Source organism: Grampus griseus (assembly GCF_964374135.1).
Source record: "Grampus griseus genome assembly, chromosome: 20".
NCBI classification, from domain to species: Eukaryota; Metazoa; Chordata; class Mammalia; order Artiodactyla; family Delphinidae; genus Grampus; species Grampus griseus.
In genome coordinates, this window is record NC_139014.1 from 50,689,704 (window position 1) to 50,715,440 (window position 25,737).

General features: G+C 47.2%; 2 protein-coding genes across 2 annotated transcripts in view; both read left to right on the forward strand.

Annotated features, from left to right (window-relative positions):
• Positions 1-21,317, forward strand: part of PRPF8 (pre-mRNA processing factor 8) — a 36,595-nt gene extending 15,278 nt beyond the window's left edge. Inside the window, exons 25-43 of the mRNA XM_082678416.1 lie at positions 11,817-12,064; positions 12,166-12,345; positions 12,549-12,684; positions 12,800-12,969; positions 13,145-13,274; positions 13,389-13,535; positions 13,734-13,894; positions 14,198-14,389; positions 15,401-15,638; positions 15,776-15,904; positions 16,778-16,891; positions 16,976-17,149; positions 17,435-17,628; positions 18,360-18,599; positions 18,697-18,838; positions 20,111-20,251; positions 20,386-20,525; positions 20,631-20,833; positions 21,004-21,317. Of these exons, the coding sequence (XP_082534542.1) occupies positions 11,817-12,064; positions 12,166-12,345; positions 12,549-12,684; positions 12,800-12,969; positions 13,145-13,274; positions 13,389-13,535; positions 13,734-13,894; positions 14,198-14,389; positions 15,401-15,638; positions 15,776-15,904; positions 16,778-16,891; positions 16,976-17,149; positions 17,435-17,628; positions 18,360-18,599; positions 18,697-18,838; positions 20,111-20,251; positions 20,386-20,525; positions 20,631-20,833; positions 21,004-21,158 (3,234 nt within the window). The 3' untranslated portion in view covers positions 21,159-21,317. The remainder of the gene's footprint in view (positions 1-11,816; positions 12,065-12,165; positions 12,346-12,548; positions 12,685-12,799; positions 12,970-13,144; positions 13,275-13,388; positions 13,536-13,733; positions 13,895-14,197; positions 14,390-15,400; positions 15,639-15,775; positions 15,905-16,777; positions 16,892-16,975; positions 17,150-17,434; positions 17,629-18,359; positions 18,600-18,696; positions 18,839-20,110; positions 20,252-20,385; positions 20,526-20,630; positions 20,834-21,003) is intronic.
• Positions 21,318-21,871: 554 nt separating this feature from the next.
• Positions 21,872-25,362, forward strand: RILP (Rab interacting lysosomal protein). The gene is given in 10 exon segments (XM_082678457.1): positions 21,872-22,295; positions 22,368-22,461; positions 22,547-22,653; positions 22,742-22,987; positions 23,240-23,385; positions 23,708-23,830; positions 24,512-24,601; positions 24,864-24,914; positions 24,916-24,965; positions 24,968-25,362. Coding segments are annotated over 10 exon segments (1,176 nt in total). The 5' UTR covers positions 21,872-22,067; the 3' UTR covers positions 25,009-25,362.
• Positions 25,363-25,737: the final 375 nt, after the last annotated feature.

Consider the following 25,737-nt stretch of genomic DNA (forward strand, 5'->3'; position numbering starts at 1 on the left):
TCAAGGGTGCTAGCCCCTATTGGAATCCTGGATATTGGGAGGGAGAGAAGGAAGAGACCAGAAGAGGCCAGTGGCCTTGGGAAAAAATACAGGGATCAAAGGAATATATGTGTGAGAGGTAAGAGCCTGAGTAAAGGAGGACTGTCAGAGGTCAGGTAGGCAGTTTAATATAGTCCTTAGAATAATGGGTTCTGGAGTCAGACTAGGTTTAGTCATAGCTCTACCACATTACTCTTGGGATCTGGGTTAAGTCACCCACCCACTCTGGGCCTTAGTTCCCTCATCCATAAAATGGGGGTACTGATATGCTAGCTAGCTCAGAGAGCTTTTGCGAGAAATGATGCTTATAATAAGCTATATTACTCAACAGATTTTGTAATAAATGTTTGCTGTCATTGATTAGAGGTGTCTCAGAGATTATGATCAGATAGTACAGTATTGGAATTTGTTTCCTGAGGTGTGTTAAGGTAAAGCAGTTCTTGTAATAAAATTTCTTGGTCCTCCAAGGTTGATAATACAAGGGAAATCTCCAGTAGGGCTAGAGGTGGCTGGACCTTATGGCGCTATTCTTGTCCTTCCCCCCAGACTCACTTGTAGTTATTACTGATGGGGGCACTTTAGGTGCTACCCCCATTCTTGCTTTATGTACATGCAATGCAGTAGCCCAGGCTTCGAGCCAGGACTCCTTCAGTCCTAGTAGTAGCTATGAAATAAGACTGGAACATTTAAACAAGACTTTGATATGGGCCAGGAATAACAGAAGGAAAATAGAAATGCACCACATTAGATCATATGACTTATAAGGTGCAGCCTACTTAGCTTTAGCTTATGAAGGACCGTAAGGCCACCTTCCTGCTGAGTTCCCTGTCTTCCCACAAACAGCATTCTCTCTGTCCTTCACCAGGGAATCCCTTTAAGCATGTGTAGATGACTTAAAGTCTAAAGCCAAGAGGAAAAGAACATCTTTGCCTGGCAGTAGATGTATTTCTCTGTTCTTGTTTTGTTTTGATTTTTGTTTTACATTATTTATTTTTTGAAAACTTTGTTTTTTTAGAACACTTTTAGATTTATAATAAAATTGAGAGGAAGGCACAGAGATTTCCTATTAACCCCTGCCCCCACATGTGCAGAGCCTCCTCCATTATCAACATTACTCACCAGAGTGGTACATTTTTTTTTACCAAGGATGAGCCTACATCGACACATCATAACCACCCAAAGTCCTTAGTTTACCTTAGGGTTCACTCTTGGTGGTATATATTCTGTGGGTTTGGGCAAATGTATAAGAACACATATCCATCATTAAAATATCATAGACAGTATTTTTGCTGCCCTGAAAGTCCTCTGTTCTCTGCCTGTTCATCTCCCCTGCCCCAGCTATGTGTTTAGTTTTAGATGGAAAAAATTTGTTGTCTAATGTACCATGGTTCAAAAGGACACAGTAAAAGTTCCCATTAATTTTTTACCAGTTACGTTTTCACTTACAGTAAAAAGAAATTAAATACTAACAGAACCCAGAAAACACCCAGAATCCCATCATCCTAACAGTTTTATTTTCCACATTCCCATCCAAGTTGGTCATGTGCCATGATGGGCAGGTTATGTGAATTGAATTTGTTTTTTTTATGAAGACTTAATATGTGTGAAGTTCTTACCATGGTACCTAGTACATGGAATCACTCAGTGTTATTCTCTTTCTTGCCTCCCCTCATCCCCAGGAACTTCTGCTATTCTTAAAGTAATGTGATAACTCCTTGGGAATTCATACTTACTCCTTAATGGGAATAAAGCACCGGTAACTGCAGCAGAACTGGAGTGTTCTGTGATACAAACCATGCAGCTTGTGATTCAAAAGACCAAATACAGTCAGAGAACTTACTAAGACTCGGAGTTGTCTTACTGAAGTCTATTTGCTTTATTCCCAAATCTAGCCCATTCTGGTCCCCAGCTCTCCGCTCTCGTTGCTATAGGTCTGTTGCCTTGGTTGTCTCATCCTGAGCACAAGCTAGATGCTCAGTTTTGCTTTTGTGATTTGATTCAGGCTGTTACCTCATCCAGGAGTCACTTCATCCTGCCTGTCTGAATACTATTTGCTCAAGGCTAATTCCTGTGATAACTCCAGCCAATGTGATCTTTCACTTCAAGAATTGCCTAGCAAACGTATTCCTTACCTTAAAGTGTTGATTATATCGTTTGGTATTTTGTGGTTGCTCTCTTTTTCAAAGATTGATCTTTTGGTTTCACTGATTTTTTTTTTTAATTTAATTAATTTATTTTTGGCTGCGTTGGGTCTTTGTTGCTGCGCGTGGGCTTTCTCTAGTTGCAGTGAATGGGGGCTACTCTTCATTGCAGTGTGCGGGCTTCTCATTGCAGTGGCTTCTCTTGTTGCGGACCACGGGCTCTAGGTACGTGGGCCTCAGTAGTTGTGACGCATGGACTTAGTTGCTCTGCGACATGTGGGATCTTCCCGGACCAGGGCTCGAACCTGTGTCCCCTGCATTGGCAGACGGATTCTCATCCGCCACCAGGGAAGCCCAGTTTCATTGATTTTTATTTTTCTCTTTTCTGTTTCATTGATTCTGCTCTTTTGCTTACTTTGGGTTTAATTTGCTGTTAGTTTTCTAGTTTGTTAAGGTAAAAGGTTAGATGATGACAATTTTGGACCTTTCTTTTTTTTTTTTTTTTTGCGGTATGCGGGCCTCTCATTGTTGTGGCCTCTCCCGTTGCGGAGCACAGGCTCCGGACGCGCAGGCTCAGTGGCCATGGCTCACGGGCCCAGCCACTCCGCGGCATGTGGGATCTTCCCAGACCGGGGCACGAACCCGTGTCCCCTGCATCAGCAGGCAGACTCTCAACCACTGCACCACTAGGGAAGCCCTGGACCTTTCATTTTAATAGAAATATTCAGTGCTGGAAAATCTCCTTTTAATAAAAGCACTGCTTTAGCTGCATCCCTCAAGTTTTTTTTTTTTAATTAATTTATTTTTTATTTATTTATTTTTGCCTGTGTTGGGTCTTCGTTGCTGCGTGCCGGCTTTCTCTAGTTGCGGCGAGTGGGGGCTACTCTTCATTGAGGTGCCCAGGTTTCTCATTGCGGTGGCTTCTCTTGTTGCGGAGCACAGGATCTAGGCACACGAGCTTCAGTAGTTGTGGCACGGGGGTTCAGTAGTTGTGGCTCGTGGGTTCTGGAGCGCAGCCTCAGTAGTTGTGGCACAGGGGCTTAGTTGCTCCGTGGCATGTGGGATATTCCTGGACCAGGGCTCAAACCCATGTCCCCTGCATTGGCAGGTGGATTCTTAACCACTGTGCCACCAGGGAAGCCCCTGTACCCCTCAAATTTTGATAGGTTTTCATTTTCATTCAGTTAAAAATGTTTTCTAATTTCCCTTGTGAGTTCTTTTTTGTCTTTTTTTTTTTTTTACTCAAATTATATATGTATTTTTAAAATTTATTTTATTTATTTATTTGGCTGCATCAGGTCTTAGTTGCGGCACGCAGGGTCTTCAGTCATGGCATGCAGGATCTTTCAGTTGCAGCATGCAAACTCTTAGTTGCGGCATGAATGTGAGGTCTAGTTCCCTGACAAGGGATCAAACCCGGGCCCCCTGCACTGGGAGCGTGGAGTCCTAGCGACTGGACCACCAGGGAAGTCCCTCTCTTATGAGTTCTTATTTTACCCATAGGTTACTTAGAAGTATGTTGTTTAATTTTCAAATATTATTTGAGGGGTTTTCCAGGTGTTTTTCTTTTATTAGTATCTAGTTTAATTCCATTATGGTCAGAAAACACTCTTTATGATCTTAGTTTTCTCAAGTGTATTTAGACTTGTTTTATGGTTTAGCATATATAGTGACTGCCTTCGCGTGTACTTGAGAAAGAATCTGTATTCTGCTTTGTTGGGTTTTACAAATGTCATTTAGGTTTAGTCAAGGGATTGTGTTGTTCAACTCCTTGTATGTCTTTTTTTTTTCTTATGTCTATTTCTATCAATTACTGAGAGAAGATTGTCATAAGTCGTGGATTTATTTCCCTTTTCAGGTTCCTCTTTTTATTTTGACTTTAGAGACACCATTCACTTTGTTAAAGACATCCAAGCTTATAACATAAAGACACATGACATTTTTTCAGAAATTTATGTCTTTTTTGAGTACAGAAGAATGTCTGAAGTTCAGACTGCTCTGGTAGCTTTTAAATATTTAGTCAAGTTGGGCAAAGCATAATTGGCTTGGCTTACAGGTGGAAAACCAAGGAAGAGTCGTCAGGAGGTTAGCAGGCTTAGGGGAGTAGGGAGCCATCTCACTGAGACCAAAATGCAAACTGACAAACTTTTTGTCCAAGAACCTGCATATGGGTGATGACCAAGGAGTTGTGCCAGGTGGAATGCTGTATCATGTACCTGAAGATACAGCTAGAATTAGAAATGAACTTTACAACTGATGCACACATAGACATTTCAATAGATAGAAGCAACTCTGTTGACACCCCAGCAAGAAATATGTATTGTTCATACTGTTGGGCATAATTATTTAATTTTTTTTGAATCTTATGCTTAAACAGGTCCATGATATTTTGCTTCATATATTTTGAAGCTCTGTTATTAGGTATACAATATATTTATTATTTTTTTAAAGATTTAATTTTATTTATTTTTTGCTGCGTTGGGTTTTGTTGCTGTGCATGGGCTTTCTCTGGTTGCAGCGAGTGGGGTTGCTCTTCGTTGCCGTACACAGGCTTCTCCTCACAGTGGCTTCTCTTGTTGTGGAGCATGGGCTCTAGGCCTGCGGGCTTTAGTTGTGGCATGCGGGCTCAGTAGTTGTGGCGCACGGGCTTAGTTGCTCCATGGCACGTGGGATCTTCCCGGACCAGGGATCAAACCCGTGTCCCCTGCATTGGCATGCAGATTCTTATCCACTGTGCCTCCAGGGAAGTCCCTAAGTATGTAGTATATTTAGAATTACTATATCTTCTTAACGAATTGACTCCTTTATCATCATGAAATATTCCTCTTTATTCCTTGTAATATTCTCTGTTCTGAAGTCTACTTTGTCTGATATCAGTAGTGCCCCTCTAGCTTTGTTTTGTGTGTGCATGGATGTCTTTTTCCATCCTTATATTTTTAATCTGTGTCGTTATAATTAAAGTTAACTTCTTATAGATTGCATTTAATTGGTTCTTGCTTTTTAAATTCAGTTTAACAATCTTTACCTTACAAATAGTCTAAACACTCCAATTAAGTTTAATATGACTGTTAATGTCATTGAGTTTAAACCTGCCATCTCATCCTTTGTTCTTTATTCTGCTTTTTTCCTCTTTTCCTGCCTTCTTTTTAATTTATTTTTTAAACAGGAGAAAATCAAACGAAAGTTTCATAACATATATATGTGGGAGAGACCCAGGAAAACTGAGTAACTCATTTTCCTGCCTTCTTTTGGATTGAGTGGGGTTTTGGTATGATTTTAATTTATCTCCACACTTCACTTATTAACTACACTTCTTTGTTTTTTATTGGTTGCTCTAGGGTTTACAGTATACATCTCTGACTTACTGTGACCACTAGTCTAGTATCACGTTACATATTGTACGAGAACCTTTCAATAATGTACTTTCATTTTCCTCCTCATTTTTTGTAGTGTTTGTGTTTTTTTGGCCACGCCCCACGGCATGCAGGATCTTAGTTCCCTGACCAGGGATCAAACCCGTGCCCCCTGCAATGGAAGTGAGAAGTCTTAACCACTGGATGGCCAGGGAAGTCCCTGTAGTGTTTTTGTTATATGTTTTAACTGTACCTGTATTATAAACACAGTGATACTTTGTTACTGTTTTGGCTTTAAACAGCCTTTTTATCTTTTACAGAAATTACAAAATGAAAAAAAAAATGTCTTTTACATTTTACCCACATACTTACTATTTCTGGTGTTCTCCATTACTTTATGTAGGTCCAGGTTTCCATCTGGTATTGTTTTCCTTCTGCTTAAAGAATTTCCATTAACATTTCTTGTAGTAAAGGTGTACTGGCAGTGAATACACTCTGCTTTTGTTTGTCAGAAAAAGTGTTTATTTTGCCTTCATTATTTTTTCTGCAGCTTTACAATGTTGTTAATCCCATCTGTACATTTTAAAATTTCAGATATTGTAATTTTTATCTCTAAAAGTTTCATTTGGGTCTTTAACATCTTCTGTTTCTTTCCTCATTATGTTCATGTTTTTCTTTATATACTCAAGCATAATTATAAAATGTTCAATAGCTGTTGTAAGATCTTTGTCTACTAATTCCATCATCTGTTGTTTCCAGGTCTGTTTGTACTGATTGATTTTTCTTCTGTTTATGGGTAATTTATTCCTACTTCGTTGTATGCATCCAATATTTGATTGGATGCTAGAAATTGTGTAATTTATATTGATTTATGGATTTTGTTATATTCCTTTAAAGAGTGTTGGGTTGTGTTCTAGTGTACAGTTCAGTAACTTGTGGTTTAGTTTGATCCTTTTGAGGCTTGCTTTTAATTTTAAGCTTCTTAGTTATAGTGAATCCAGAGCACCCTTTCTTCTGGGGCTAATTTATCTCCACTACTAAGTTGATAACTTTCTATGGACTATACCTAATTCCCATTTATTATGAAGTCTCTGTATGGCTGGTGGGAACACAAACTGTTGTCAACCTTATGTGAGCTGTGGGACTTGTTCAGCTTACTGATCTGGTGGTGGTTCTTTCTTTGACCTTAGAGGTTTGTTTTTTTGTTTTTTTTTTTAACATCTTTATTGGAGTATAATTGCTTTACATTGTTGTGTTAGTTGCTGCGGTATAACAAAAAACTATGAAATGCTTCACGAATTTGCGTGCCATCCTTGCACGGGGGCCATGCTAATCTTCTCTGTATCGTTGTAGTTTTAGTATACGTGCTGCCGAAGCAGGCATGACCTCGGAGTTTTATAGCCTGCAAATGGATCCCTTCGTGGGTCTTCAGAGATCTCTCTCTCTCTCTCTCTTTTTTTTTTTTTGGTTGCGCTGTGCAGCTTTTGCAGTATCTCAGTTCCCTGACCAGAGATTAACTGGCGCCACAGCAGTGAAAGCCCAGAATCCTAACCACTAGACCACCAGGGAACTTGCAGATCTCTTTCTCTTTTTTTGAAGTATGACTGACTTACAATATTATGTTAGTTTCAGGTAAACAATATAGTGATTTGCTCTTTTTACACATTACAAAATGATCGCCAGGATAAGTCTAGTTACTATCTGTCACCACACAAAATTATAATATTCCCTATACTGTACATTACATCCCCGTGACTTACTTATTATAACTGGAAGTTTGTACTTCTTAGTCTCCCTCAACTATTTCACTCATTCCCCCACCCTTCCAAGTATCTGTGTTGTTGCAGATGGCAAGATTTCATTCTTTTTTATGCCTGAGTAATATTTCTGTGTGTGTGTATACATACCACATCTCCTTTATCCATTTATCTATCAATAGACATTTAAGTTGCTTCCATACATTGGCTATTTCAAATAATGCTGCAGTGAACATGGGGATGCACGTATCTTTCCGAATTAGTGTTTTTGTTTTCTTCGGATAAATACCCAGGAGTAGATTGTATGTAGATTGTAGTAGATTGTATGTAGATTGCTAGATTGTATGGTTGTTCTATTTTTAATTTTTTGAGGAACTTCCATACTGTTTTTTATAGTGTCTGCACCACTTTACATTCCCATCAGTAGTACGGTAGTACACGAGGGTTCCCTGTTCTCCACATCCTTGTCAATGCTTGTTACTTGTCTTTTTGATAATAGCCATTCTGGCAAGTGTGAGGAGACATCTCGTTGTGGTTTTGATTTGCATTTCCTTTATGATTAGTGATGTTGAGCATCTTTTCATGTGTCTATTGGACACCTTTATATCTTCTCTGGAAAAATGTCTCTTCAGCTCCTCTGCTGAAAAGACATTTTAAATCAGGTTTTTGTTTTGTTTTTTTTTATGTTGAGTTGTATGAGTTCTTTGTATTGGGTTGGCCAAAAAAGTTCGTTCATAAGATGTTATGGAAAAACCTGAATGAACTTTTTGGCCAACCCAGTATTTTGCGTATTAACCCCTTATCAGATATATCATCTGTAAATATCACCTCCTGTTCAGTGGGCTTTCTTTCCATTTTGTTGATATTTCTTTTGCTGTGCAAAAGCTTTTATTTATTTATTTATTTTTGGCTGTGTTGCGTCTTTGTTGCTGCGTGAGGGCTTTCTCTAGTTGCGTCCAGCGGGGGCTACTCTTCGTTGAGGTGTGCAGGCTTCTCACTGCAGTGGCTTCTCTTGTTGAGGAGCATGGGCTCTAGGTGTGCGGGCTTCAGTAGTTGTGGCTCGTGGGCTATAGAGCACAGGCCCAGTAGTTGTGGCACACGGGCTTAGTTGCTCCACAGCATGTGGGATCCTCCTGGACCAGGGATCAAACCTGCGTCCCCTGCATTGACAGGCGGATTCTTAACCACTGCGCCACCAGGGAAGCCCCTGTGCAAAACCTTTTTAGTTTGATATAGTCGCATTTCTTTTTTTTTTTTTTTTTTTTGCGGTACGTGGGCCTCTCACGGTTGTGGCCTCTCCCGTTGCGGAGCACAGGCTCCAGACGCTCAGGCTCAGCGGCCATGGCTCACAGGCACAGCCGCTCCATGGCATGTGGGATCTTCCTGGACTGGGGCACAAACCCGTGTCCACTGCATCGGCAGGCAGACTCTCAACCACTGCGCCACCAGGGAAGCCCCGTTTGTTTTTTTTTTTTTCTTTTCTTTTCTTTCTTCATTTTATTTATTTTTTTCCCCATTTCTTAATTTTTTGTTTCCCTTGCCTGAGGAGATATATCCAAAAAAGTATTCCTAAGACTAAGGTCAAAGAGAGTACTGCCTGTGTTTTCTTCTAGGAGTTTTTGGGGTTTTTTAATAAATTTATTTATTTTATTTTTTGCTGCATTGGGTCTTCATTGCTGCGTGCTTTCTCTAGTTGTGAGCGGGGGCTACTCTTCGTTGCAGAGCACGGGCTCTAGGCATGCGGGCTTCAGTAGTTGTGGCTCGTGGGCTCTAGAGTGCAGGCTGAGTAGTTGTGGTGCACGGGCTTAGTTGCTCCGCGGCATGTGGGACCTTCCTGGACTGGGGCTCGAACCTGTGTTCTCTGCATTGGCAGGCAGATTCTTAACCACTGCGCCACCAGGGAGGTCCCTCTTCTAGGAGTTTTATAGTTTCAGGTCTTACATTTAAATCTTTTATCCATTTTGCCTTTATTTTTTGTGTATGTTGTGAGAAAGTCCAGTTGGATTCTTTTGCATTAGCTGTCGCTGTCTTTTCCCCAGTGTATATTCTTGCTTTCTTTGTTGTAGATTAATTGACCATAACAGCATGGGTTTATTTCTGGGCTCTCTATTCTGATCCATTGACCTATGGGTTTGTTTTTTGTGCCACTACTATACTGTTTGAGTACCGTAGCTTTGTAATATAGTTTGAAATCAGGAGGTGTGATACTTTCTACTTTGTTCTTTATCAGGATTGTTTTGGCTTTTCAGGGTCTTTTGTGTTTCCATACAAATATTAAAATTATTGGTTCTAGTTCTGTGAAAAATGTCTTTGGTATTTTGATAGGGATTCCATTGAATTTGTAGATGGACTTGAGGGTGTGGTCATTTTAACAATATTCTTTTTTTTTTTAATGTATTTATTTTTCTCTGTGTTGGGTCTTTGTTGCTGCGCACGGGCTTTCTCTAGTTGCGGCGAGTGGGGGCTGCTCTTCATTGCAGTGCATGGGCTTCTCATTGTAGTGGCTTCTCTTGTTGCAGAGCATGGGCTCTAGGCACATGGGCTTCTGTAGTTGTGGCATGTGGGCTCAGTAGTTGTGGCTCGCGGGCTTAGTTGCTCCGTGGCATGTGGGATCTTCCCAGACCAGGACTCGAAGCCATGTCCCCTGCAGTGGAAGTGTGGAGTCGACCACTGGACCGCCAGGGAAGTCCCTCACCAAGTTCTTACAGTTTTCCAAGTACAGGTCTTTTATCTCCTTGGATTGAGTTATTCCTAGTTGTTGTTTGGTTTCGTTTGGGTTTTTTTGGTTTTTTGTTTTTTAGATTTTTTTTTTTCCCTTGGTCGTACCGTGCAGCATGTGGGATCTTAGTTCCCCAACCGGGATTGAACCTGTGCCCCTTGCATTGGAAGCATGGAGTCTTAACCACTGGACCACCAGGGAAGTCCCTGGTTTGGTTTGGTTTTTTGATGCAATCATAAACGGGATTGTTTTCATAATTTCTCTTTCTGATAGTATTCAGAAATGCAATAGATTTCTCTACGTTAATTTTGTATCCTGCCATGTTACTGAATTCATTGATGAGTTCTGGTAGTTTTTTGGTGGTGTCTTTAGGATTTTCTATGTATAATATCATGTCATCTGCAAACAGTGACAGTTTCACTTTTTTCCAATTTGGAATTTTTTTTTAAATATATTTATTTATTTATTTTTGGCTGCATTGGGTCTTCGTTGCTGCGTGTGGGCTTTCTCTGGTTGCAGCGAGCGGGGGCTACTATTTGTTGTTGTGTGAGGGCTTCTCATTGCGGTGGCTTCTCTTGTTGTGGAGCACGGGCTCTAGGCCTGCGGGCTTCAGTAGTTGTGGCACGTGGGCTCTGGAGAGCGCACGCTCAATAGTTGTGGCACATGGGCTTAGTTGCTCTGCAGCATGTGGGATCTTCCCAGACCATGGCTCAAACCTGTGTCCCCTGCATTGGCAGGCAGATTCTTAACCACTGTGCCACCAAGGAAGTCCCTGGATTTCTTTAATATCTTTTTCTTGTCTGGTTGCTGTGGCTAGGACTTTCAATAATGTGTTGAATAAAAGTGGTGAGAGTGGGCATCCTTGTCTCATTTCTGATCTTAAAGGAAATTCTTTCAGCTTTTTTTTTTTTTAATTTTTTGGCTGTTCCGCATGGCATGTGGGATCTTCCCTGCGCCACCAGGGAAGCCCAACTTTATGTTTTTATTGAAATGAAATTCACACTTTTAAAGTATACAATTCAGTGGTTTTTATTATATGCATAAAATTGTGCAGCCATAACCACTAATTCCAGAACATTTTCATCACCCCACAAAGAAACCCTATACCCATTAGCAGTCACTCACTCCCCATGTCCCTCCCTGCCCCAGTCCTCTGGCCACCCCTAATCTACCTCCTGTCTGTATGGATTTGTTTCTTCTGGACATTTCATATAAATGGATCATGTATGTGACCTTTTTCATCTGGTTTCTTTCACTTAGTATAATGTTTACAAGGTTTATCCATGTTGTAGCATACATCAGTATTTCAGTCCTTTTCATGGCTAAATAATATTCCATAATATGGCTGTACACCATTTTGTTTATTTGTCAGTTGATGGACATTTGGTTTTTTTCTACTTTTTGGCTATTATGAATAATGCTTTTGTGAACATTTGTGTACGTATTTTTGTGTGGACATATGTTTTTATTTCTCTTGGGTATATACCTAGGAGTAGAATTGTTGGGTCATATGGTAACTCTTTTTAACCTTTTGAGGAGCTGCCAGGCTGTTTCAATGTGGCTGCACTATTTCATATGAGAGTTCCATTTTTTCCACATCCTTGTAACTATCTTATAGCCATTGCAGTGGGTGTTAAGTAGTATCTCATAGTGATTTTGATTTATACACACTTCCCTAATGACATTGAGCTCAAATCTTTCTTGAGAACTAGGGAGAATATGACTAATTGTATCTGGTGGTTCCTAGCCACACACCCTGTCCCTGCAATGACTTATCTATAATTTACTTCTTTTTCACTATCTTCAGATTGTGAATAAGTGGAACACAGCTCTTATTGGCCTTATGACATACTTTCGGGAGGCTGTGGTGAACACCCAGGAGCTCCTGGACTTGCTGGTGAAGTGTGAGAACAAGATCCAGACACGAATCAAGATTGGCCTCAACTCCAAGATGCCGAGTCGCTTCCCCCCTGTCGTGTTCTACACCCCTAAGGAGTTGGGTGGACTTGGCATGCTCTCAATGGGCCATGTGCTCATCCCCCAATCTGACCTCAGGTAGGACTTGGCTGAAAATCTTGCTAGACCCTGAGGGAAGGAGATGTTTCTTTATTTTCAGTTTTTATTTTTTATCTAATCTTGGTTGTGTCCCCAAACAGGTGGTCCAAGCAGACAGATGTAGGTATCACACACTTTCGTTCAGGAATGAGCCATGAAGAAGACCAGCTGATTCCCAACTTGTATCGCTACATACAGCCCTGGGAGAGTGAGTTCATTGATTCTCAGCGGGTCTGGGCTGAGTATGCACTCAAGAGACAAGAGGCCATTGCGCAGAACAGGTGGGCATCCAGGAGGGCATAGCAGTCCTTTTGAGTGGTGTGACCTTTGAGTCCTGCCTGGAGGTCAGGAGTAGAGCATGCCGTCTTTTTATGGAGTCAAGGAAGTAGGTTGTATGTCTGACCCTGTTTATCCTTGGCCAGGGAGGAATGCTGGACTCTTCATATGAGTATTTGTTTTAACTTTGATCTTTTTTCCTTGGCAGACGACTGACCCTAGAAGATCTAGAGGATTCATGGGATCGTGGCATTCCTCGAATCAACACCCTCTTCCAGAAGGACCGGCACACACTGGCTTATGATAAGGGTTGGCGTGTCCGAACTGACTTTAAGCAGTACCAGGTACGTGGAGGGGATAGTGGAGAGATTTTCCCTGAATCAGGAGAGTCTGTGGCCATGCTGGGAACCTGGAGCAGTGGGCACCCAGAAGCTTCACCGTACCTACCTTGCCATCTAGGTTTTGAAGCAGAACCCTTTTTGGTGGACACACCAGCGGCATGATGGAAAGCTCTGGAACCTGAACAACTACCGTACAGACATGATCCAGGCCCTGGGTGGTGTGGAAGGCATTCTGGAACACACTCTCTTCAAGGGCACTTACTTCCCTACCTGGGAGGGGCTTTTCTGGTGAGGATTCTGTTCTCCCCTTACAGTGACCTCTCACATGTCACAGCCCTCTGAGCTCATCCCTCATATGCTTTTGTGTTCTACTGCGGTGTTTCCCACACAGCCACCCCAGGAGGTCAGCAGTGCTCTGGGGGATGGCAGGACGTCACTTTACCTCGTCTCTTCTGCTTCCCAGGGAGAAGGCCAGTGGTTTTGAGGAGTCTATGAAGTGGAAGAAACTAACCAATGCTCAGCGATCAGGATTGAACCAGATTCCCAATCGTAGATTCACCCTCTGGTGGTCCCCAACCATCAACCGAGCCAACGTGAGTGTGATTGATAGACATGGGAGATGGGAAGCTAAAAACAAGAGTTTCTACTTCCTTAATTACATCCTGAGAACCTCTCGGTCTCTAGTGTCGCTCTTTTTTTCCTGTCAGGTATACGTAGGCTTTCAGGTGCAGCTGGACCTGACAGGTATCTTCATGCACGGCAAGATCCCCACACTGAAGATCTCTCTCATCCAGATCTTCCGAGCTCACCTGTGGCAGAAGATCCACGAGAGCATCGTTATGGACTTGTGTCAGGTGGGCTAGAATTGAGGGGAGACGATGCCACAAAAAGTCAGGTCTGCTCTCTCTTTTGGGTATGGGAAATCCACCCTCAGAGCTCCAAGGATGAGACTTCTGTTGAGGTCCCAGGTGCCACATTATCTTAAGTTCTATAAGCCCTCATTCTAAGTGGGCTTCCATAACCAGTCATAACCTTTCCACCTTTGCCTCCAGGTGTTTGATCAGGAACTGGATGCACTAGAAATAGAGACAGTACAAAAGGAGACAATCCACCCCCGAAAGTCCTATAAGATGAACTCTTCCTGTGCAGATATCCTGCTCTTTGCCTCCTATAAGTGGAATGTCTCCCGGCCCTCATTGCTGGCAGACTCTAAGTAAGTGCCTTACGACCCAGCCCTAGGCATCTAAGAAGCTTAGTTTTACTATTGTAGCAGCACTGCTTTAGAAATTGTCCCTGGTTGCCTTTCTTTCTAATTTGAAACAAGTTCTACCCATGATTCTGTTAACACCCTCAGCGAGGTCTGCTAATTCTCTGGTGGGTCTTCTGATCTGGAACAGGCAGAGGGGTTGGTTTTGAGATTCAGACGTAGTGATTGAGAGTTCTTGTGGCTCTGGGGATATTGGTTGTGCCAGTGTCTTCCTGGAAGCCTAGACTCCTGACCCCTTTCCACCCTCAGGGATGTGATGGACAGCACCACCACTCAGAAGTATTGGATTGACATCCAGTTGCGCTGGGGGGACTATGATTCCCATGACATCGAGCGCTACGCCCGGGCCAAGTTCTTGGACTACACCACAGACAACATGAGTATCTACCCTTCGCCCACAGGTGTGCTCATTGCCATCGACCTGGCCTATAACCTGCATAGGTAAGTTGAGGCTCAGAAGCATGTATTGATATTTTTCATCAGCCCCACACTTTATTGTATTTATTTGTTTATTTTTAAAAGATTTATTTATTATTTATTTTTGGGTGCGTCGGGTCTTAGTCACGGCACGCGGGATCTTTGTTGAGGCATGCAGAATCTTTTGTTGTGGCACACGGGCTCTTCGTTGTGGCACGCGGGCTTCTCTCTAGTTGTGGTGTGCGGGTTTTCTCTAGTTGTAGCATGCAGGTTCTAGAGTGCATGGGCTCTGTAGTTGTGGCGTGTGGGCTCTGTAGTTTGCGGCGTGCAGGCTCTCTAGTTGAGGTTCGATGATGAAGATGGCCCCATTGAGAGGCTTGGTGGTCAGGTTCCCTTCAAAGGTCTAAGGAATGAGTGAGAGCTCAGTAGTTGTGGCGCACGGGCTTAGACACCCCGTGGCATGTGGGATCTTAGTTCCCGGACCAGGGATCAAACCTGCGTCCCCTGCATTGTAAGGCGGATTCTTTACCACTGAACCACCAGGAAGGAGGTCCCTTAATTTTTATTTTGCATTGCAGTATAGTTGATTTACAATGTTGTGTTAGTTTCAGGTGTACAGCAAAGTGATTTAGTTATATGTATACATATATCTATTGTTTATAGGATATTTTTCCCGTATAGATTATTACAGAGTATTGAGTAGAGTTCCCTGTGCCATATACAGTAGGTCCTTGTTGATTATTTATTTTATATATAGTAGTATGTATATGTTAATCTCAACCTCCTAATTTACCTCTCCCCCCTGCCCCGTACTTTAATATACACGTTTTTTTTTTAGTTTGCCCAGGTGAGGTGAGGTTGGCCGTTTCCTCCACTGGTGTCACTGACTCTTTCTTCCCTGCCTCTATGTACATGAACAGGCACTCATTCTCAGCCTGACCAACAGCCTTTTCTTCCCCTGTAGAGTCGCAGTTTGCCTTGTTCCTGGGACTGCCAGCCTGGTCTTGACCTTTCTTGCCTCTTCCACCCTCACAGTGCCTATGGAAACTGGTTCCCTGGCAGCAAGCCCCTCATACAGCAGGCCATGGCCAAGATCATGAAGGCAAACCCTGCCTTGTATGTGTTACGTGAACGGATCCGTAAAGGGCTGCAGCTTTATTCCTCTGAGCCCACTGAGCCCTATCTGTCCTCTCAGAACTATGGTGAACTCTTTTCCAACCAGATTATCTGGTTTGTGGATGACACGAATGTCTACAGAGTGACTATCCATAAGGTGAGAGTTAGATGCAGCATGTGGGTGTGGGGTTCTGTATATGCCTGTGGGAGGGTGGCCGGGCAAGTGTGTGCATATTGCGAGGAAGGCAGGCTGGTTGTGTCTAGACTGTGCTAACTGATGTAATCATTCCTTAGACCTTTGAAGGGAACCTGACCACCAAGCCCATCAATGGGGCCATCTTCATCTTCAACCCACGCACAGGGCAGCTGTTTCTCAAGATAATTCACACATCTGTGTGGGCTGGACAGAAGCGTTTGGGGCAGGTGAGCATGTTAAAGGGTAGAGAGGCTGTAGAACTTTGCTGCCTCTTACTCTTTGGTATGTGGGGGGTGTGTATGTGAGAGAATCTCCCGTTTCTCTCTTTGTAAGGTTCAGGACATCTCATTTAAACTTTTTTCCTGAATTACTTAACTTGGGAAGTGTTCTTCTATAAGAGGTCCAAGAATATTTGAGGTCCTTCATTACCTACAAGCTGGCATCTCTGCTTCTTGAATCTCCCATCTCTAACCTATCTTGAAGAGGGCTATGAAAAATCATCTTTCTAAAGGGAACAAGCACTCTTAAAATGTCATTTTCACCAAATCTCTTCTCCTCCTCAAAGCCTTTGGTAGCCCCTTTCTTTTTGCTGAATTAACTCTTTGGTTTCCTAGATGCTTAACATCTGGTTGGCCTGTAACCTGTCCGGCCACAGTTCCTCTTCCTCGTAGCAGTCAGTCCAGGATCCTGGTATCCCAAACCCTGATGAGCATCTCCACCTCTGTGGCTTTGCTTATAGGTCTTTGCTTCTAGAATGAACTCTTCTCTTCTGTTAATCACTGTCTTACTCATCCCTTAAGACTTCTTTATTTGTGCAGCTTTTTATGACCTTAGCCTTAATTTCTCTTGTCCCTGACGTAGCGTGTATATAATCAAATACTAGCTCGTGGCATTGTGTGAGCTTTGTCTGGCCAGCGAGGTTGAAACACCCTTCGGGGCAAGACCATTGGACGTTTTTTCTATACCTCTGAAGTACCTAACATTCAATAGCAGTGTGTGATAGAGACATAGTCTAATTGTTTTAAGACTAGAATTTTTAGTTCTAGTTGACCTGGGAGGTTGGAGACTCAGTTTCCATGTTCTTTTCTCTTGCTTTTTAGTTGGCTAAGTGGAAGACAGCTGAGGAGGTGGCTGCCCTGATCCGATCTCTACCAGTGGAGGAGCAGCCCAAGCAGATCATTGTCACCAGGAAAGGCATGCTCGATCCATTGGAGGTGAGAGGTGGTGAATGAGGTAGAAGGAAAGAGGGCTGAGACCTGCTGGTTCTGTTTCTAAACTTGGACTTGATCTTGTCTCAGGTGCACTTGCTGGACTTCCCCAATATTGTGATCAAAGGATCAGAGCTCCAGCTCCCCTTCCAGGCTTGTCTCAAGGTGGAAAAGTTTGGGGATCTCATCCTTAAAGCCACTGAGCCGCAGATGGTTCTCTTTAACCTCTATGATGACTGGCTCAAGACTATCTCATCTTACACGGTATGAAGCCACCTCACGAGGAGGGAGGGCCACTCTAAGAGGAGTGGGTTTGGGGTCATAGGAAGGTTCTGTGCCTTAGGTTTTCCCACAGGCCTCTTATGGGGCCATTTTCACATCTTCAGCCTGTGCATGGGCTAGTGACTCTGCATATCAAGTTGACTCATGGTGAGGGGAGCACCGTAGGGTTTGAAATGGGTTCTTGGGTCTCCTGAAAGGATAGGATGGAGGCGAGGGGAAGAACATCAAGTAGCCGACCTCCTCCCATGCTGCCACATCTCTCCCTAGGCTTTCTCCCGCCTCATCCTGATTCTGCGTGCCCTGCATGTGAACAACGACCGGGCGAAGGTCATCCTGAAGCCAGACAAGACTACGATCACAGAACCACACCACATCTGGCCCACTCTGACTGACGAGGAGTGGATCAAGGTGGAGGTGCAGCTCAAGGACCTTATCTTGGCTGACTATGGCAAGAAAAACAAGTGAGCAGTGGTGGGGATACAGATGAGAGATCCAGAAAGGGTAAAATGGGTGGCTCAGTATATGCCTTCTTGGTTTTTTGCAACATTTTAAGCTCAGAAGTTTCTCAAGAAATTGTCCTAGAGATGCCTATAGAGGAGAGGTAGGTAGGCAGTGTCTTCAGATGGTATAGGAAGTGTCCATGTCTCAGGGCTCAGGCTGACACTTGGGCGCTATTCCTTAGCAGAGGCACTGTTGCCATTTTGAGCAGGACGTTTCCTTACTGTCCATACATTGCAGGAAGTTCTAACATCCCAGACCCCCAGATACCACAGCTAATAACACACACACACACACACACCTTCCTTCTCTCTCCTTCCTTGTCACTGTGGCAACCAAAAATGTTCACCCAGTAAGGGTGCGGACACACCACCTGTGATTGAGAACTTGTTCTAGGATTTCCGTTTTTGAGAGTTTTCCGGTTCCAGGGCACTTTTTGTTGAGGAAAAGTGGGAGGTATGGATGCTGAGCAGGTTTGAGCATGGCTGAAAGGTGTACGGGCACAGGGCCAGCCTGGGATGTGACAAATCTTATCCGTATTAGTGTATTTCCACTTCACACTTCAAGTGTCAATTGAAGATTATCTGGGGTCAGAGTATGGGCTCCCCTGTCCCACCAAGTTACACCTTGCCATTGGGACGTAAGTGACCAAGGGGAAGGGATCCTTGTGGTGTGACCCACACTGTCCCCACAGTGTGAATGTGGCATCACTGACACAATCAGAAATTCGAGACATCATCCTGGGTATGGAGATCTCTGCACCATCACAGCAGCGGCAGCAAATAGCTGAGATTGAGAAGCAGACCAAGGAACAGTCACAACTGACTGCAACCCAGACTCGTACTGTCAACAAGCATGGTGACGAAATCATCACCTCTACCACCAGCAACTATGAGACCCAGACTTTCTCATCTAAGACTGAATGGAGGGTCAGGTAGTATAAGGGGCAAGAGGGGTAGGGCTGGAAAGGCCTCTGGTGCTACCTGAGGTGCTTGAGTTGAGAAATGCCAACATTCCCTACCTGTTTTTAGGGCCATCTCTGCCGCCAACCTGCACTTAAGGACCAATCACATCTATGTTTCATCTGATGACATCAAGGAGACTGGTTATACCTATATTCTTCCCAAGAATGTGCTGAAGAAGTTTATCTGCATATCTGACCTTCGGGCCCAAGTGAGTATGTTTGTTCCACTAGGCCACAGTGTGCCAAACATTTTATGTGCCTGAAACTCACCTGAGATTTCCTGGAACTGCAGGTGCTGGTTTTGAAATTGATAGATGAGTAAATATACAAGGAGAGCCAAAACAGGGAGGGAGGAGGGTTTCGGCCCCCACCAGATACCGAGACATTATAAAGCTATGGCAATTGAGAAATGATGTATTTCCTAGAAGTTATTGGAAGAGGATATATAGAGACAGATTCACGTGTGTATAATAAATGTGTTGTGTCACCTGAGGACCCGCTGCATCTGTGGGATTAAGCGCGCCATGACCCTGAACAGTCGGCAAAAGGAGGCTCGACCCCCGCCTCAGCGCTTAACAGGACTCAAATCCAGGTGCAGCACAAATCTGAACGTGAAATACTAAACTGTAGTAGACTATTAGAAGAAAACACGTACCGTCTTAAAGTTAGGATAACCTTCTTAGACAAGACACAAAGCCATCATCAAAATTAATAATTTGTGCGTGACAAAGGGTACCACAAAAGACAAACTAAAAACAGGAAGAAAATATTTGCGTAACTCTTAAGATGCAGTGGGACCTAGAATAGGGAATTCCCAGAAGTTGGTTTTTGTAGAAGATAACTGTAGAAGAACGGTGCGGCAGGGGAGTGAGAAGGTAGTTCAGAAAAGGGGCTGAGGTGGGGAATACGTGAAAAGATGGTCAACTTTACTAGTAATCGGGGAGGATCATATTTTATAAAACACCAACTTGTGGCCTCAGTCTGGTGAATTTGAAGATTGTTAGTATCCTGTGTTGGGTGAGTTTATAGGAACACAAGTTTTCTTACTTTGTTCATGACAATGTAAAATTTAAAGTACTGCTGAGTGCTGATTTTATAGATGTGTTCAGTTTGTGGAAATGCATGGGCTCTGTGCTTGTGTGCTCATTTGTTTATGGACACTGTACTTAAATACTTAAATAAGCAACTGGGGAACGTGTGAGCAGTGCCGATTCCTGGACCCCACTTGAGATTCTGATGTGCTGAGTCTGAGGTGAGGTCTGTGTTTAACGTTTTGAATAAGCACCCCTGGTAAGTCTGAGGTGAGGTCTGTGTTTAACGTTCTGAATAAGCACCCCAGGCGTTTTTGATGCAGGAGATTCTGGCCACATTTGAGAAACTCTGTCCTTGTTCTTGGAGAAGGGAATTAAACACAGGGCTGACGGCCCCAACTCTGGGCTGGTACTAAGAATCTCTTTGGCTCTTGACCCCCTTGTCTCCAGATTGCAGGGTACCTCTATGGGGTGAGCCCACCAGATAACCCCCAGGTGAAGGAGATCCGCTGCATCGTGATGGTACCACAGTGGGGCACTCACCAGACTGTGCACCTGCCTGGCCAGCTGCCCCAGCATGAGTACCTCAAGGTTAGCGGGGCTGTAGGAGAACCGGGGCTTTCTGCTCTCAAGGTGGTGGAGGGAAGGCAGGGGTGTTACTCTCACGGGTGGGATTCCTGTCTGCAGACGGGGCTCTAAATAGCTTTTCACTGCTCTACCCATAGGAGATGGAACCCTTAGGTTGGATCCACACTCAGCCCAATGAGTCCCCCCAGCTGTCACCCCAGGATGTCACCACCCATGCCAAGATCATGGCTGACAACCCATCTTGGGATGGCGAGAAGACCATTATCATCACCTGCAGGTGGGGTTGGGCCGCCTTGGGAGGAAGTACGATGGGGCAGGCGTTGCAGGCCAGGGCCCAGGAATGGTGGCCTGAGCGCTGACTCTGTCCTCATTCCTCTTCCAGCTTCACACCAGGCTCCTGCACCCTGACAGCCTACAAGCTGACCCCCAGTGGCTATGAATGGGGCCGCCAGAACACAGACAAGGGCAACAACCCCAAGGGCTACCTACCCTCGCACTACGAGAGGGTCCAGATGCTACTGTCAGACCGCTTCCTTGGCTTCTTTATGGTCCCTGCCCAGTCCTCGTGGAACTACAACTTTATGGGTATGTGAGGCAGGGTGTGGGGTGGTGGCGGGGCACACAGGATGGTGGGCTTGGGGTTAGGCCATCACCCTTAGCACTTGGGGCCGGACTCTGGTTTGGAGATGGCCCAGGACCCAGCAGGGTGAGGCAGGTGGACCTTGTCAACACTGGCCCTTTCCTTCTACTCCAAGGTGTTCGGCATGATCCCAACATGAAGTATGAGCTGCAGCTGGCAAACCCCAAAGAGTTCTACCACGAGGTGCACAGACCCTCCCACTTCCTCAACTTTGCTCTCCTGCAGGAGGGCGAGGTCTACTCCGCGGACCGAGAGGACCTCTATGCCTAGTTGTCTCCTCACTTCCTGCTTCAGACTTCCCAGAGGCTAGAGCCTTTTACCCTCACAGACAAGCTGGTGACATTCAACAGCTTGGCCCCATTTTCCTCTATTTTGTGCTTATGTTGTTGACCTCGTGGTGACTTGTAATTCTGAACAAAGTATAATAAATTTTGTATAAATAGGAGTTGTTGAGGTGTTTTTTTTCCCCTCAGCTCGAATTCTGGGTGTAAGGGTGGCAGAGGCCAGACTTGTTCACAGCAAGCTGCTGGACTGATCCTTGAGGCCCCCTCATATTCAGGAGCTGTGGGGGTAAATATTCTCTAAACTCAGAGAACTGAAGGGGACTTGGGCCTTCACACTCCTGCTGCCATGACGACATTTGCCAATTTCCCTCCAAAATGCTCGGGAACACTCCCCGCTTTCCAGCATCTCTTGGAGCAGTCTGCAGCTGTGGTGCCCAGCCTAGCCCTTTAAGCTTCGTGTCACTCTCAGTCTGTCTTGGAAACAGGCACATGGCTGGACAGTCGGCTGCCTCTGGTTGGGGCCAGTGACAGCTCTCCTACCTCTCACCTCTTGCCCGGAGAGTTGGCAGCCAAGTCAGGCCCCATGACTCCAGACACAGGGGTGGAGCCTGGTGTGGGCACTGTGGGGAGGGCTTGTCGAAAGTGACCACTTACAGCCCTGAGCCTCAGCTCCTGGACACCTGGCTGGAAGTTGGCTGTCCTGCTTCCTGTGACCTTGGGGGCTTGAACGGGACAGGGAGCAGGGCACTGAGACTCTCCTTCCCCAGCCTTTTTCCCTTAATCGCTACCCCGCCCTCTACCGTCCTAGACTGCTTCCTGGGCCAGGACTGGTTGGCCTTTTCCTTCCCCAGTTGTGGGGAGGAGGGTGTAGCAGCCCTAGTCGCCTTCGGGGGACATGGAGCCCAGGAGGGTGGGGCCTGGGGCGCACTGCTGGGGGCCTCGGGTGGCCGCGGGGTCGGGGACGGCTGCGGAGCTCGTGTACCACCTAGCGGGGGCCTTGGGCACTGAGCTGAAGGAGCTGGCGCGCCGCTTCGGGCCGGAGGCGGCGGCCGGGCTCGTGCCGCTGGTGGTGCAGGCGCTGGAGCTCCTGGAAAAGGCGGCCGTGGGGCCCGCCCCGGACTCGGTGAGTCACGGCGCCCTCCCGTAGCCGCCCGCGGGCTGGCGGGGCCCGGCCCTGACGGCGCGGCCTCTCCAGCTGCAGGTATCCGCGCAGCAGGCCGAACTCGAGCTGCGGCAGCTGCGGGAGGAGAACGAGCGCCTCTGCAGAGAGTTGCGCTCTGGGCCACAGGGTGAGTGCGGGCCTGCCGGGGACCGGGGGCGGGGAGGCTCAGAGCCTCTCCCCGCGGGCCGCCGCTGAGAACGCCCCTTCCTCAGAGGAGCGCGCTCTGCTGCGGCAGCTCAAGGAGGTGACCGACCGCCAGCGGGATGAACTCCGGGCGCACAACCGCGACCTGCGGCAGCGCAGCCAGGAGACTGAGGCGGTGAGGGCAGGGCGGGGCGATGTGCGGGGACGGGGCTTTCCCGGCCCTCCGGCGCCCCGCCCACCAGCCCCCTTTGCTCCGCCCACAGTTGCAGGAGCAGCTGCAGCGCCTCCTGCTGGTGAATGCGGAGTTGCGGCACAAGCTGGCCGCAGTACAAGCCCAGCTGCGCGCCGCGCGGGACCGCGAGAGCGAATCAGAGCGGCGGCGCGAAGCGACCTTGGAGCCCGCGCCAGAGCAGGCGCACGGCCAGGCCGCGGCGCCCGGGTGCGAGCAGAGGCAGGAGCCCGAGACGGCAGCCACGGGCACAGGAGCCCCGGGGACCCCTGAGGACCGGGTGAGTGCCTGATGAGGTCAGGGACCGGTCCAGCACTCGGGAAAGGTTTGCTGTGCTGCGTAGTTAGGGCCACCGGGAAGTTGGAAGGTAGCACGAGTGTGCGCCCCCAGCCGACCTCCGCCCCCAGTCTCGGCCAGAGCACCGGTCTGGCATCTATTGTAGCGCCCTGGCCTCCCAAGTCTCCCTGCCAGTCACCCTCTAGCGTCCCTCTCCAACCGAGGCGCCCCCCTGACCAAGCCTGTCCTTCCGCAGGCGGATGCCCTGCCGCCGCCAGGACGCCCCCCCAAGGTAGGGCAGTGCGGCTTCAGTCGAGAGGAGGTTGAACAGATCCTTCAGGAGAGGAATGAGCTCAAAGCCAATGTGTTCCTGCTGAAGGAGGAGTTGGCCTACTTCCAGCGGTGAGGGCGCAGGACAGGGGTGGGGAGGCTCGGGGGCACCACTTGCACCTGTCCCCAGGCCTCGGTTCACCCTCCTCATTCTTTGGGTCATCGATATATCCACCCTGTCGTGTGCCGGGCACTGTGCTGGGCACTGGAGGACGAGAATCGCAAAGCCCCTGCCCTCCTGGAACTTCTTCCACATGGGGTGGGCCGTTGCAAAGGGTCACAGCCGCCATCAAGGAAGTATTCCTAGGAGGGGTGACATCTAAACTAAGGTCGGGACGAGACCTACTCTTGGCATCCCCACTGCTTTTTCTCTGCTCCTCCCCCTCCTCTGTAGGGAGCTGCTCACAGACCACCGGGTCCCCGGGCTTCTGCTCGAAGCCATGAAGGTGGCTATCAGGAAGCAACGAAGGAAGATCAAGGCCAAGATGTTAGGGACCCCAGAGGAAGCAGAGAGCAGGTAAGTCCCTGCCTCCATTCCCACTGAGCCTGGTCACCTTCTGAGCCTGTTGCCTCAGACTGTACCTGTCACCCCAATCTAGTCACACCTTGAGCCTGTCACCTAGCTTAGTCACTTCTAGAACCTAACCTGGCCTGGTCATCCCCTGAGCCTGCCGTCCTGAGCCCACCACCCTTCTCTCTGGATCGCACTGCTCCCACCTGCCATGCTCCCCGTACATCCTGCTGAAGAAACCTGCTGATTCTGCTTCTCCACAGTCAGTTTTCGGTTTCTTGTCTTGGCCGCATATCTGTTTGTTCTCAGATGAGTAAGGCTGTATCTGCAGTCTTGTCAGGGGCCTGCTGTATGTCAGGCTAGAAAATAAAAGCCTCAGGAGGGGGCTTCCCTGGCGGGCCAGTGGTTAAGACTCCGTGCTTCCACTGCAGGGGGCACGGGTTCGATCCCTGGTCGGGGAACTAAGATCCCGCATGCCGTGGGGCACGGCCAAAAAGAAAAAAAATCCTCTAGTTGTCCTCCGTCTCCCCTGCTCTTCCTTGTCTCCAGCTTTGGGGCCCCTGAAGTCTCTTTGTCTTCCCCTGCCTGCTCCTGGGGGCTGCACAGAAGGCTGAACATAGCTGGAGTCCCACTGTCCCTCAGGGCCTTGACAAATGACCCTCACAACTCCTCTCTCCTCTGCCTCAGTGACGATGAGGATGGCTCATGGCTCCTGCTCTCCAGGGATAAGGGAGACCACCTCCAGCCCCCACCCCCTGAGTCCAGAATACAGAGTTTGTATGTCCGGGGAAGAGGAAGGACAAATGTGGTGGGAGTGGAGGGACCCCACCTTTCCCGCTCCACTGCGGCTCACCCAGCCGCCCTGAGCTCTGAGCATGCCCGTCCCCTCCCACTCCTCTGGTGGCCCCTTTACCTCCCCCTGCCTCATGCTGCCCTGTCATCCTCTTGAGTCCCCTTTTTACAGCACCCCCTGCCTTCGGCCCCTATCCTTGACCTCCCTGGCATCCAGGCTCACAGCACCTCTTGGCTCTCCCCCCAGCTTGGGCCTGTGGTGTCAGGGTGGAACAGAGGCCCCTGAGGCTGAGGCCAGCATTGCGGCTACCAGCGAGAATACGGGGAGGAGAGGAGGCTCCACAGCCACCCCCGTGGAGCCTGTGGGCAGCCTGACAGCCCCCAACTCCTGACCGGCCCTGCTCTGCTCTCGATGAATATCTTCATCTGGGGTCTCAGCTGCCCCAGAGGCCTGCCTGACTCCGGAGTCTGTCTGGGGGTGGACGTGTGACCTCAAATGAGGACAGGGCTCCCTCCTTCCCCGCCCTCCCCAGGCTCTTTTCTAACCCTGGCCTGAGCCAGGGTGTGACGGGGAGCTCAACCTACCTTCCTTCCTATATCTCTGTGCCAAGCCTCCAGGGCCAGACAAAAGTGCTGCTTCTGTGAGTTTCAGTTTCCCCATCCATGAAATGGAGAGTTGACTACCTCCCTCCCAGGTGTTTGTACGGATGGCCTAAGCTAATGTAATAAAGCAACTGCCCATGATACCCAGGAACTGCTCCATGTCTGTCTGTCAGTGGTCTGCCCCTGCCCAGCTCTGCCAGGAAGTTCCCCTTGGTTGTCACTGGCTGGGGAGGCTTCTCCCAGCGTGGACCTCCACTGGGGAGTGTGACCTAGTGGATATCCATGGCTCAACCTCTCGCCTATCCCAGTACCCGTAACTTACAGCCTCATCTTCCTGCCCCCCGCCCAGACTGAGACCAGACCCTGAAGCCCCTGCTCAGCCCTCGCCATTGGCCTTCCTTTTCCTTTCTGTACGCTGGTGTCTGGTCCTCTCTGCGCCTGCCCACCCTCTCAGGGAGGTGCCTCATGGCAGCCCGCCCCTCCGGCCTGGTTTCCTCAGGAAAAGCCTTGGGAGGAAG